At 41.6% G+C, this 14704-nt stretch overlaps 1 protein-coding gene across 3 annotated transcripts in view; it reads left to right on the top strand.

Moving 5' to 3' along the window:
- The window catches only part of l3mbtl2 (L3MBTL histone methyl-lysine binding protein 2), a 169989-nt gene that overhangs the window by 42010 nt on the left and 113275 nt on the right, over positions 1-14704 (top strand). For all 3 annotated transcript variants that reach the window (XM_063062699.1, XM_063062700.1, XM_063062701.1), the window contains exons 11-12: positions 3087-3191; positions 12321-12468. In XM_063062699.1, coding sequence (XP_062918769.1) covers positions 3087-3191; positions 12321-12468 — 253 coding nt within the window. The remainder of the gene's footprint in view (positions 1-3086; positions 3192-12320; positions 12469-14704) is intronic.

The following is a 14704-nucleotide window of genomic DNA, read 5'->3' as shown; positions in this document are numbered from 1 at the left end:
AATACAGGGAAATCCTGGAGGAAAACCCGATGCAGTCTGTAAGACAACTGTGACTTGGAAGAAGATTTGTTTTCCAGCAAGACAATGAGCCCAAGCACAAAGCCAAAGCTACACTGGAATGGCTTAAAAACACCAAAGATAATGTTTGGAGTGGCCATATCAGAGTCCAGACCTCAACCCAATTGAGAATTTGTGGCTGGACTTGAAAAGGGCTGTTAATTCACAATCTCCATGCAATCTGACAGAGCTTGAGCAGTTTTGTAAAGAAGAATAGGGAAAAATTACAGTGTCCCGATGTGCAAAGCTGATAGAGACCTTTCCACACAGACTCAAGGCTGTAACTGCCGCCAAAGGTGCATCTAATAAATACTGACTTGACAGGGTGAATAATTATGAAATCAATTATATTTAATAATTGTAATAAATTTAGACCAATTTGTTTTCACTTTGACATGAAAGAGTCTTTTCTGTTGATCAGTGTCAAAAAAGCCAAATTAAATCCACTGTGATTCAACGTTGTAAAACAAAATGTGAAACCTTCTGGGGGGGTGGGGGTTGAATACTTTTTATAGGCACTGTATGTGACCAGAGGTTGCGTCTAGAAGATCACTTAAATCACCTCAGCATAGGAGGTTATGAGCCAAGTGCTGGAAGGTGGGATTAGTGCAATTAGCAGAACATTTTGAAAAATTCAAGGTAATCTGGCAAAACCATTCTGTTTTTGTGAATGGAATATCTATTGGTGTTCCTGGAAGATGTAATGTGATACAGACTAACTGGGAATAGTCAATGTATTATTATTTTCAAACTGGTGGAGGTACTTTGTCAAAGGTAATTGCAGTAAGTGAAGTACTCATTGGAGGATGCTCTTAATGAATACTTTGCTTTAGCATTTCCCAGTGAGAGGAATCTTGACAAAGATGAAGTCAGTGTAGAACAGGTTAATATGCTGGAACATGCCAAGGTTAAGAAAGAGGATGTGCTGGAACCTTAGAAAGACATTAGGATAGATGCATCCCTAGGACTGGAGGGGTTATACCCATGTTACTACAGAAAGAGGGAAAAGATTGCTGTCTCTTTGTTCTTTGTATCCTCACTGGCCACACAAGTAGTACCAAAAGGCTTGTCGGGGGGGGGGGGGATGGCAAATGTTATTCCTTTCTTCAAGAAAGATACTACAGATAATCCTTGGATTTATTGACCATTGAGGCTTACATCAGTGGTGGGCAAACTATTGGAGAGGATCCTCAGAGACAAGATTTACAAACGTTAGAGAAGCAGAGTTTGATTAAAGATGATTAGCCTGACCTTGTGAGGGGCAGGTCATCCCTCTTGAGCCTGATTTGACTTCGAGGAAAAGACTAATCAAATTGGTGAAGGTAGAGTGATGGATGTGGTTAATATGGAACTTAGTAAGGTATTCAACAAGGTTCCCCATGATAGGCTCATTCAGAAAGTCAGAAGGCATGAACTCTGAATTGGCTTGACATAGAAGGCAGAGGGTGGCAGTAGACGGAGTGCATTTTGCCTGGAGGTCCATGACTAGTGGTGTTCTGCGGGGATCTGTTCTGTGACCCCCTGCTCTTTGTAATTTTTATGTATGACTTACAGTAGCTGAAGCAGGTTTGCAGATGTCGCGAGGATTAGTGTTGTGGATAGCACAGAAGACGGTCATAGGTTACAGCGGGACATTGGTAGGATGCACAGCTGGGCCGTGGAGTGGCAGATAGAGATCAGTGCGAAGTGATTCACTTTGCAAGGTCAAACATGAAGGGTTAATGACAGGATTCCTAACAGTGCAGAGGAACAGACTGAACCTGTGGGTCCATGTCCATAGATCCCCCAAAGTTGCCAACTGGCACATCTTTGGACTATAGGAGGAAACCGGAGCACCTGGAGGAAACCCACTCTCTTTCTCATACCATTCTCTGTAAACTTTGTAGACTGTTATGTGTGAAAATCCCAGGAGATCAGCAATTTCAAACCACCCCGCCTGGCACCAAAGCCCATGGTCAAAGTCACTGAGATGACATCTCTTTCCCATTCTGATGTTTGGTCTAAAGAACAACTGATCTCTTGACCATTCTACATGCTTTTATGCCTTGAGTTGCTGCCACATGATTGGCTAATTACATATTTGCATTAACGAGCAGGTATACAGGTGTACCTCAAAGTGGGCACAGTCTATGTTAAAGTAAAAGCTCATGACTGGAGTTCTAAAATTGGCGCAATTAGATTAGTTGGTTAACAAGAAACATTTATAAATAAATAACATTTCCCTTTTGGTGGATATACCTAATTAGCTATTGTGGTTGCTTTGTGAGGGGAAATAATTATGTTTCACTCATTGTAGGTATTCCCTTTGTTTGTGAAAATTGTGGAATATTAGGGAAAAGTCTGGGGAGTCGTCCTCCCACATCAAACAAACTGAGTTAGAATCCAGTCATGCTGTTCTTAAGTGTACCTGCTACTCTTGTGAACAATTCAACAGTATCTATCCCTCCCTCCTTCCGTGTATATACATTGAACGTGAAGTAAGCCCTTCCGAGCCTTCGAGCAGAGCTGCCCAGCAATCCCCAATTAACCCTTGCCTAATCACGGAACAATTTACAATGACCAATTGATCTACCGACCAGTAGGTTTTTGGACTGTGGGAGGAAGCCAGAGCACCCAGAGGAAACCCACAAGGTCATGGGGAAAACATTCAAACTCCTTGCAGGCAGCTGCGAGAGTTGAACCTGGGCCGCTGATACTGTAAAGTGTCGTGTTACTGTGCTGCCGTTTGCAAGGACTATTGACAACTAGAGTGTGGGCCCTGAACCTTGCTGGCACTTAAACTACTTTGATCCATCTATACGTTTGATACCTTAGTATAAGAAATTGACAGCAGACAGTTCAGTCATCATCTTTGAGAGAAATCAATAAGTAAACACATGTAATGGACCACTTAACAGTATGTTTCCCCACATTGGAAGGGTTAGCATGCTGATTTCTCCACAGACATTGGTTTATTGAGTGTTTCAAACATTTTCTGTACTCTTTGCATTTTGCCATTTCTTGAAATTTTGTCTGTCTCTGAATTTCAGGTGCGAGCAGTTTACTCACACGATAGTTGGTTTAAAGAAGGGATGAAACTAGAGGCTATTGATCCACTGAATTTATCCACTATTTGTGTTGCTACTGTTCGAAAGGTAAGCTTTTATTTAAAAGTATAAAATCTGTTGTTATGTACACTGTGGCCATTTTATTAGATACCTCCTGTACCTAATAAAGTGGCCACTGAGTGCATGTTTGTGGTTTTCTGCTGCTGTAGGCCATCCACTTCGACATGTTGTGCATTCAGGGATGCTCTTCTGCACACCACTGTTGTAATGCTTGGTTATTTGAGTTACTACTGCCTTCCTGTCAATTTGAACCAGTTGGGCCATCCTCCTCTGACCTCTGTCATTAATAAGGCCTTTCACCTACAGAACTGCTGCTCACTGGATGTTTTTTGCTTTTGCACCATTTTCTGAGCTGCTCAGGCTGACCCGGGTGCACCAGTAGTCAGTCACTCAATACTCAAAGTCACTTAGATTGCATTTCTTGATGATTAATCTAAATAACAGTGGAACCTCTTGACATGTCTGCAAGCTTTCATGCATTGAGCTGCTGCCACATATCTGTCTGATTAAATATTTGCATTAACACGCAGGTGTACCTAATAAAATGGCCACTGAGGGTATGTTTATTTGGTTAGCTATTCAAAGGAACACTCCCTAGTCAGAGGAAGATCAGAGTACCATCATTCAGTTGATTTCAGAAATGTATTGGTAGTATTTCCGTTTTGGACCCTTGCTTCCTTATGATGTGGGTGCTCAGTGAAAGGCAATCTGCAACTGATGGAAAAGAAATCTGGAAGAAATCTTAAAGTCATTTGCGCTTGTCGTCATGGCTTATATATGTTGTTCAATGTGGTATTTGAGTGTGTCCTGTAAGACAGAGTTAACCTTTAGTTCATTGACTTCCACAATGGAAAGGATGGAGGCAAGTAAATGGGCCAATGTACAATATCGTGTGATTAGGCTAGTGTTAAATAGGTGGCTGCTGGGTATCTCACAATAAATAAATATTACTTGGCTGAGTCATTCTTTGTACGATTAAGCACTTAAGGGATTCGGCTGTTCACAGGTTCGTGGAGTGGAACGATAGCATAGCGGTTAGCTGAACACTATTACAGTGCCAGTGACCAGAGTTCAATCCGTGCCATTGCCTCTGAGGAGTTTGTACCTTCTCCCTGTGACCATGTTGGTTTTGTCCAGGCACTCCGAGTTGTGGGCATACGTTGGTGCTGGAAGCTTGGCAACACTTGCCAGCACCCCCAGCAAACATTCAGACTGCATTGGTCATTGACGCAAATGATGCATTTTACTGTATGTTTCAATTTTTCGATGTACGTGTAACAAATAAAGTTAATCTTTTCAATCTGTTGGAGGGAGTTTCAGCATGAAATCGATGGTTCCAAGTCTTTGGAGGCACAAGACGAGACTCAGCAGGTTGGGCAGTACCTACGGAGAGAAATGAACAGTCAGTGTTTTGGATTGAGACTCTTCAGCTGGACTGAATGTTCTTTGTAGAAGGTCTCCATCCAAAACACAGTCTGTTCATTTCTCTCCAAAGATACTGCCTGACCTGCTGTGTTCCTCCTGTGTTTGTGCTGACACCAAGTGTTGCTCCTGTTTTGGAGTCCTGGAGCAACACAGCATGGAAACAGGCTCTTCAGCCTACTGACCATAAAGCACCCATTGACAGTCCTATTTTATTAACCCCATAGATCTCCGCATTTTACCACTTACCTACAAAGTAGGGCCAATTTACAGTGCCAACTCTTCATGAAATGGATGTGAAAGTAAACCAGTGGATGTGGGGGAAATCCACATGGCCACAGGGAGAAGATGCACCACACAGATTAGGATTGAACCTGGGTCTCCAAAACAGGCAACTGTCCCACACAGTATTGTTTTTGAAAAGTTTTGATAGCGCTATTAACAGTCAAATTAAGGTGTATAACTGATGTCACTGTATCATATTTTAAAATATTTACCTCAATCCGTCCAGTATATTTTTTTTTAATTCACAATATCTTAAACACAAGAAAGTCTGCAGATGCTGGAAATCCAAAGCATCTGGAGGCACACAAAATGTGGGAGGAACTCAGCAGATCAGGCAGCGTCAATGGAAATGACTAAACAGTCAATGTTTCAGCCTGAGATGCTTCCTTGGGACGGAAAAGGAAGGGAGAAAACGACAATTAAAAAGGTGGAGGGAATGAGGATAGATAGAAGCCAGGTGGGTAGGAAAGATGAAGGTCTGGAGAAGGACTGTAGGAGAGGAGAGTGGACCATAGGGGAAAGAGAAGGAGGAGGTGACTCAGGGGGAGATGAGAGGCAGGCGAGAACAGGCAAGAGATCCGAGTAGGGAATAAAGGGGAAGGCGAGGGAAAGTTACAACATTTTGTCCTCTTGAACACGCATTCCTAAATTGGGATCTGGATAGAGAAGTAAAGAGACCTTGCGTGAAAGGTTAAGTGGAGGGAGACTATTCCTATTCTCATGGTTCAAGCCTGAGAGGACACAGAATTAAAACTTTAGCCAAAGGTGTAACAAAGAGGATAATGGGATAAACCTTTTTATGTGGAATGTAGTTATTCTGAAATTCACTGAAGGAAGTTGGATTCAGATTGGGCTATAGGTGTGCACAGCGTAGAACTCTAATCGTTTATCATTTTTTTAAGTTATGAACTCCTGGGATGGGAACAAAGGAACAAGCTTGTATAGGAATGAACAAGAACTTGCTTTCTTTCGGTGCTTCCTGTACCATTTAAGGTTAGTTAAAACAGAACCAATCAGAGGCTTTATTATGTAATTGGATAGGCAATTGAGAGTGAATAAATGTCTACAGCTATTAGAGAAAAGCAAGGGAATGATTGCTCTACTCGAGTGAGTTTGGACTTGAAAGGCCAATTTGACTCCTGTCTGAAGAATTCTGTAAAGCGCTATTGAGGTTATGGTGCAAAATTCATACAGTCACTCTTCACATGATTTGCCAGCTGGTGGTGTAGTGGCATCAGCACTGGACTTCGAGGCGAATGTTCCCAGCTGGCTGCTTGCACACTTTCCATCTGTGCTGAGTTGAGCATCGAGCTAGCAACTCCGCCTTGTAAAAACAGACAAGTGCTAAGGAAACGGCAAAGAGTGCTGCCCAATGTGCTACAAGGCGCTAAAAGGAACAACAACAATTCTTCACATGAGGGGCAGTCAGACAGTCTGACAGGAGACCCATCAGTGCTGACCTTGACCAGCATGGTAAATGCTTGAAGAGCTCTGTGGAGAGAGAATCAGTTAATTTTTCTGGGCCACAGTCCAAGAAGAAACAGGATGGCCTCTGATAGAATGGAGACTAGGAGAGATCCAGTGGTGGTGATGCTGTCTGAAAGAGGATGATAAAGGCTAATGAGTAGAAGGAGGCGTAAATAAGAAAGGGCAGGTGAAATTTGGATTGGGGTGTAGGCATGTTGTGTTCTTTTGTCATTTTAAATTATGAGGTGGAAACAAAGAAAATATTTAATAAAGGAATGGTCAGGAGCTTTGTCCTTCCTGTGCCATTTTCCAGTTGATAACCATTTTCTGCAATAATTATTGTCAGGAATTTCTACCTTTTATTGGGATCTTTCTTCTGTTACGTACCCCATAACTGGGTTGCCAAACCAGCAGAAATGGACCACTTAGTTGGAGTCTGGTTTAACAGAAACTAATAAAGTTGTATTAAAGAAATAAGTAACACAGTACTCTAATCGTAAGGATGTAAATGCAACAGGTTAGCAATGTTAATACACACGTGTACACAGAACTAGGATAACAGGAATCAACTAAGCTCTATCGCAGTCTAGGGGTAAAACGATCAGTCTTAAGTGACGCAGAGTTCAGTTCAGCTGAGTACAGTTCGCAGTGATCGCTGTTGTGCCGTTGGAGAGACAGAGAGAGAGAATGCAAATTTTGATTCAAACAGACCTTTGATGTTCTTCGCAGTTAGCTTTCCGGCGAACCCTTTTATGTCTTCTGTGGTCACCGATTGTGACCTCTCCGTTCCGGATAACGACCGTTCTTCCGCGGTGAACCCGGCACCCAGGCAAGGGCAGACACACACACCAGGTTCCCGCTGATCGTTCCTTTTCACCCTGTCAGTCTATGGTCGGTTCCCTCGAACCAGACCTCCAACTCCCACCAACTTGTGGGGGTACACCGCTCTTCCAGGGTCTCGTTAACTCGTGATCTCATGGTGTGTGTCGTGCCTTAGCAAACCTGTTCTTTTTATCCCCCTGCTGGAGTATCGCCTGTCCATCAAACTTCAAACAGTTCAGGTTCAAAGCAATCGGTCTGTCAATATTCTGAAATGTGTTTCTTTCTCGTTAATCTCTCTCTTCTCTCTTATTAGCATTTTGAATGTTTCTCCATTGTCTCACTTATCTCCCTCATTAGCATCAATCTTCTGATAACTTGGTTTTTCGTCACACTTCCCTGTCAGTCTTGCAGTTGGGCATTACTTCCTTGGAGTAAGTGGCTGATAGGTTGCAGTTAGGATAGAACTGGTTTATTGTAAGCTGCTAATGAAAGCAAATTAAAGATGAGCATTTTTGTGTAAGTGTTGCTTTAAATTTCCAGCATCTGCACACTTCCTCATGTTAAAGATAGACCTAAAATGGCCGTGGAGGCCAAGTCATTGGTAATATTTAAAGTGGAGTTTGATAGATTATTGATTAATAAAGCTGTTGAAGGCAATGGGGAGAAGGCGTGAGAATAGGATTGAGAGGGAAAATAAATCGGCCTTGATCGAAAGCTAGGCTGAATGGTCTGAAGCACATTGGAAATATATATTGGCGAGACCCGACGCAGGCTGGGAGACCACTTTGCTGAACACCTACGCTCTGTCCGCCAGAGAAAGCAGGATCTCCCAGTGGCCACACATTTTAATTCCACATCCCATTCCCATTCTGACATGTCTATGCATAGCCTCCTCTACTGTAAAGATGAAGCCACACTCAGGTTGGAGGAACAACACCTTATATTCCGTCTGGGTAGCCTCCAATCTGATGGCATGAACATCGACTTCTCTAACTTTCGCTAATGCCCCACCTCCCCCTTGTACCCCATCCATTATTTATTTTTATACACACATTCTTTCTCTCACTCTCCTTTTTTCTCCCTCTGTCCCTCTGACTATACCCCTTGCCCATTCTCTGGGTTCCCCCCCCCCCCCCGGTCTTTCTCCCCGGACCTCCTATCCCATGATCCTCTCATATCACCTGTCCAGCTCTTGGCTCCATCCCTCCCCCTCCTGTCTTCTCCTATCATTTTGGATCTCCCCCTCCCCCTCCCACTTTCAAATCTCTTACTAACGCTTCCTTCAGTTAGTCCTGACGAAGGGTCTCGGCCTGAAACGTCGACTGTACCTCTTCCTAGAGATGCTGCCTGGCCTGCTGCGTTCACCAGAACTTTGATGTGTGTTGCTTGCTATTCATCTGTATGGAAACTCAGAACTGATCCTGAACTTTTTAATCCAGCGCTGTAGAATCTTTAAGCAGGCTGTACTTGAATTTCATTTTCGTGCCCTTTGTTTTCAAAGGTACATTCAATGTCAGAGAAATGTATACAATATACATCCTGAAATGCTTTTTCTTCGCAACCATCCACAAAAACAGAAGAGTGTCCCAAAGAATGAATGACAGTTAAATGTTAGAACCCCAAAGCCGCCCCCCCAGCTCTCTCCTCCCAGGCAACAATCCCCCTCCCCATCTGCAAAATAAAAAAGCATTGGCGCCCCCACTGGGCACTCAAGCGTACAGCAAAGCATTAGCAAAGACACAAACTTGCAGTATCCTAAAGACTACTCATTCACCCGGTGTTCGACATACCACAGGCTCTCTCTCTCTCCCTAACAAGGGGAGAAAGGTGTCTCTGTTTTACAGGGAGAGGGGAGACATAACAAACAACTCGCTGATTTACAATGTTAAAAGTCCGTTGCATCGCTTTTTCCAAGCTCTGTGCCCAAAGAACTCGGGTCTCTGGGCATAAAGCCAGCAGCCAGCTCGCTGCTTTTGATCTTCCGTCTCCCACGACACACCGGATTCCTGCAGAGGCACCAACCTTTGGTCTGCCCATCTCCAGAGCCATGAGATCCCGGACCCCCGAAGGCAAGCGAAGCTCTTAGGCCGCATCCTCGGCATATCGAATAACGGCCAGTCGTGAAACCCTGAGAGCAGGTCCCATTCCCACAAAGAACCGTGGTCAGTGTGTAACTCCAGGTCAGGGTCTTCAAAAGAACCCTGAAAGGGGAAAATAGAGATATTAAAGATGGAAATAGAGCTGTTTCCAAAGATGCAAGTAAAGAAGTTGCCATTAGGTGCCATTGTGTAAGACTGGTAGAGGTTCCCTTTGTTGATCTTTGTGAGAATTTAAAATTATTAAGAGTAAGGGTATTTAGTTTTTAGTTGTTCGTGGGTGGACGTGATGATAAAACACTGTTTAGAATTGTCTCTAGTATGTTATATAGGGCTCTCTCTGGCAATTCAGAGTAAAGGTGTTCTGTCTGACACACTGCTGGGCAAGGAATACCAAAATTTAAAGATGAATCACTGAAGGCATAATCACTAGTGGTATGACAACAGAAATTGGGAGCGAGCGAGAGATCAGAATCGGACCAGCTGATTCAGGGGGTTGAGCTACAGGCTCAACTATTCTATTGTTTTTTTTTGTGGCCAATCATTACATCATTGTTCACTCGTCTAAGCTGGCCCACAGTCAGACAAAATGTGGATTCTCATATTGCATTCTCTCTTTGTGCCTCTAACATCATTAGGTCTACAACCTCGTTTTTAGCCTTATGACTCTATAGGCTCATCTTGCTAGCACAGGGCACAATTGTGGCACTGTGGAGGGAGCATTAGCTGTTCTATGGTGAGGGAAGAAGGTTAGGGGTTAGAAATTTGGTTTCAACCAGAATGAAATTGTGAAGGCTCAGATTGTGGCTACAGAGATTGTTAGTGGTGATGAAACAAAGTGAAAGGAACCAAAGATAGAGCTTCTATCTTTTTAAATTGGAAAGTACAAAAGGAGGCTGTTCAGCCCACTGTGTGTGTACCAGCTCTTTGAAAGAGCTACTTAATAATCCCCATGGTCATCTTTTCCTGAGCCCTGAATATTTTCCCTTGGTGATCCTTGGTTGTGCTGAAACTGCTGTGTACTGCTTTTCATTTATCTTGTCCTGTTAAAATCTGCTCTGAGAACTCAACTTTTGAGCTGTCAATGTAAATGAAGCCTCATATTCTTGGTGTCATTCTCATAAATCTTGCCTTTTCCCTCTCTCCATTTATTTGTTCACCCATGTGGGTGTTGCTGGCAAGGCTGGCATTAATTGCCCACTGCCAAACAAACGAGGCAGTTCAGTCAGCAGTCTGGGTGTCGTCGCTGATTAACTAGACTCTGAAAGCTCTCTCATCCCTCAAACGCACTTTATTTACTTGTGCAAAAGGAAAACAGCATGGTCCCGTCACCACACCGCTCTGAAGTCTGAACAGAGAATTGACATTTTTATACAGAATTGAGTAGCAGTTACGGATGTTGACCGTTTGGTAAACTCTGTATGTTTGAATTCCTTATTTTGCAAGAATCAATCAGCATTCACAACAGAGGTGTCCGAAATCAATAGCAACTACCAGCTAACAAACAATGATACTTTGAAGTTAGTAAAGTAATTGACTGTTAGCTGGGACGTGTGCCCCTTGCATCCTTCAATAGATGGCTCTAGTAACCTGCTGTAAGAAGGGAACTTGTGCTCTTCGACAACCTGTCTTGTCTACAGTATATCTGCAATTTCTCCTGGATGATATGCTAACCCTTGCCTTACCAGAACTTCCAGGTTGGTGGGGAGGCGGGATGTGGTGAAGGCTTTGGAGTTGCATATCAGCCAGGCTGGGTTACGTTGCCAGATTTCCTTTCCCTGCAGAGCATTAGTGAACGCAACAGGTTTTTACAACAATTGGGCAGATTTGTGGTAATAATTAGTGATAATAGTTAGCTCTTTTAGATATACTTGTTAAATTCTCCAACAGCAGGAGTGGGATTGAAATTTGTTTCCTGATCTGTGCTATTTTACTGCAAAAAGGTACTGGCATACTTCCTGAAGTGCTAGAATTCAGCCAGGGCAAATCACTCTTGCTTCTGTACAATATAACCCTATAAACCAACAGCCTTCTTGACTTGACGTGTCACTTTTAAGATTTGTGGATAAATAACCTGGTCTTTCTGTTCTTGCACATCCATTTCAGCCTGTAGTATTTAGGTTTATATTTGCCTTCTCATTCTTTTGTTTCATTTTATACCTAACAGCATTAATTTTTATTCACCTGTATTTTATTTTTTTTAAGCTATTCTTTGTCTCCCTGAAGTCTGTTGCTATGGTTTATATTCAATGCTGCAATTTTGATTTTCATATTATCTGTAAGCTTTGAATTTTTTACCCTGTGCACCACATATGTAGTAAAAAAGAGATGTCAGTTCATCGGGACACAACTGCACACTACCCTTCAGACTTTTAAATGCATTTACCAGCATTCTTTGCTTTTCGTCTCCCTGTAAATTTTACATCTCCTCACTGCACGCACGTGCATACACACACACCCTCCCCCCCCCCCATTAGATCTGTTTATTTTCCAATCCTTGGGATTCTTCTAGGAGTCCAAAATGACCAGCAGTCTTAATTCCAAAATTTCAGTAAGTATATAAATACTAAGCAAAATAAATAAAGAATTGAAAAACAAAGCTAAGAGGGGAATTAATGCTAAGACAAAGGACTAAAGAAAATAAAGATGGTACTTCTTAAAAAATCTGTTACTTTAATAGACAAGATAAAGAAAATTCCTTAGAGATAAATTGGTTAATAGGCTACATATTTAAACTAATTACATCACTTGGGTAATGTGCTAATACTTAGCCAATAAAAAATAAGAAAGGTAATTAAACCGTTGGTTTAGCTGCTATACTGCTTTCTGCCAGTGAGTGTGAAAAATACACAAGCTTGTTAATAATACAAATCTTATAAAAGTATTATTTTTTAAAAAACAGTGGTTTCCAATGCACTCAAAGTCTTTTTAAGTTCCTGGGCTTCAATTTTACTAAGATTTGATATTTAAATAGAGAACAAATAGTGCGAGCTGTGCTATGTTATCTGCCTCTAGACCAGTGCAACAGATGTGATGGATTGTTTCATGTCCCATTGAATGATAGGTGCTATTAGATGGTTACCTGATGATTGGAATTGATGGCACTGAGGCTCCTGATGGATCAGACTGGTTCTGTTACCATGCATGTTCGTATTCCATCTTTCCTGTGGGATTCTGCAAGAAGAATGACATTGCATTACTGACTCCGCAAGGTGAGTTACTGTTATAACAATTGGACTTGATTGTAAGCTTGTTTTTAAACTTACCAAATTAAGCATTCAGTATAATAAACAGTATGATTAAATGGAATACAGAAATATGTCTTCAACCATAATTACCCTAACCCCCTTGAAGTCCATCGAGAACCCATTTAAACTAATCCTACTCTCCCCACTTTCCCGTGAACTCGGGGACAATAGCACACCAGTGCCAGTTTACAGCAGACAATTAACCTGCAAACCCTTTGAGATGTGGAAGGAGACTGGAAACAGTCATGGAAAGGACATGCAATCTCCACAAAAACAGCACCAGAGTCGGGATTTCTGGAAATGCAAAGCAGCCACTCTACTGGCTGCACCACTATTCTACCGTGTTTATTCTTGATTCGCCTTAGGCACTTCAGTTGGGTGAACCTTGCCCACATATTTCTTGTTCTACATTCTTGTGCACTGTACTAGAATGTCTGTGTAGATTTTACTCGAGTGTTTGAATGACTCTGGAAGCCCCAACATTCTAACTTTGTGCTGCCTCATAACAGGTTATTTGGGCCATCTGTTAATGAGGAAGCCATTTATTTGGGACAACTCTTAAAGAACAAAAATAAATTGGGAAAATAGCCGGGATTCCCTTTGTTTATTTGGGACACTATGCCGTTTAATTGGGGCAGGAGACTTGCTGAACAGGTTCTAAATAGCGTCAGTTGTGCCTGCTTATGTGGACATTAGACACGATACTGTGCCAAGAGCAAACCGTTTTTAAATAGCATCAGTTGCGTGTGTTTATGCTCAAAAAGCAGTGCTTGTTGATGACAAATAAGCAGTAAGACAATCAGAGCTGCTTTGCTCACTAGAGTTTCAAGCATTCAGGCTTGGAAATGCCAGAAAAGGACAGGAGTGAAAATGAAATGATTTCACTACTTCAACGAATTAGGGATTACAAAGAATTTGAAGGTATCGATAAATCCTCTTGAATGTTGCACTGAAATTGAAGATCTGGTGGATGCATTTGTTGATAGCATGGTATGAAGGCACTCTATTATCTGCACTAGGTGTCTGCTGATTTTGTTCATTGTGTACACAGGATGAATGCTTCTTATAACACTTAGGAACTAGTACAGTTTTATAGTGCTGTGGTAATATTGGTATGTTCTAATTTGTTCTGTATTTCATTTAAATACATAATTCGTTACTCAGTTTTTCTTTTTATACCTTTTCTAACTATTTCCATGAAACTTTGGCTAATTAGGGTAGCTGCTTAATTGGACCAAAATGTACCGGTCCACATCAGGAATGGTTCCCAATGAACTGAAATCCACTGTAATTAAGCCATGATTTTCCAAAATGAACTTAGTTTGAGAATTATCCTTTTAAACTTAAAAAAGCAAGTGTTGCTATTATTTAACAAAATGGCAAAAGAAGGAGAGTAGAAGGGAGTAGTAGCAAATTTTAAAGGCACAGTTAGACTTTTACCAGTTTGGGGAACCTACACAATTTTGTAAAGTCCTGTAGTTGACTACTAATTAAATCTTTTGAGGCAGTAACTAAATTAGTAAGCAGGAGAAATACTTTGTGTGTGTTACCGAGGTAGATTTTCAGAAGGTATGTAATAAGGTTCCATGTAGTTTGCTTCAAATAGAAAAAATGATATTGGTGCCCAACAGGAGTAAGTGCTGGATTCGTAGTTATTCGCCATATTCATGAATAACTTAGATAACAAATCAATATCAAAATTTGAAAATGATTGGTGGGAGACCAAGTGGTATGGATGGGACCATAGAATTATGTTAATATTCCGGTAGAATGAATGTAATTGCAGTAGGTGAGTTTAATCACAAATGTCTGCAAGAGGACCTATTTCAAACCTCAAAAGAGGTACCTGAGAATGATTTTCTTCTTCATGAACAAGTGTTGGGACACAAAACCAAAGGACTGAGGGCTCCTATTAACAGATCACTTGATCAGGTAAAAGTAATAATGAAAACTTGTACTAGAATGTTTTGTTAGTTTTCTCTGCTAGCTTGTAAAGGAAGAATATTTTGTTAATCTGTGGAATGTTCTATTTTGATCACATCTGGAGTACCGTATTGAGTTCAGAGCACTACATCTTAGATGGAATATGTTGATTTTGGAAGGACTGCAGTGCAGAATCATCAAAATGCTACTGTAGCTCCAGAGGTTGACCATGAGTGGCAATTGCATAAGCTAGTCTTGTAATCCCTGATATGCAGGG

This window comes from Mobula hypostoma, chromosome 11 (genome assembly GCF_963921235.1).
Source record: "Mobula hypostoma chromosome 11, sMobHyp1.1, whole genome shotgun sequence".
Lineage (NCBI taxonomy): Eukaryota > Metazoa > Chordata > Chondrichthyes > Myliobatiformes > Myliobatidae > Mobula > Mobula hypostoma.
Note: the sequence above shows the minus strand (reverse complement) of the source record. Positions and strands in the feature narration are given on the sequence as shown.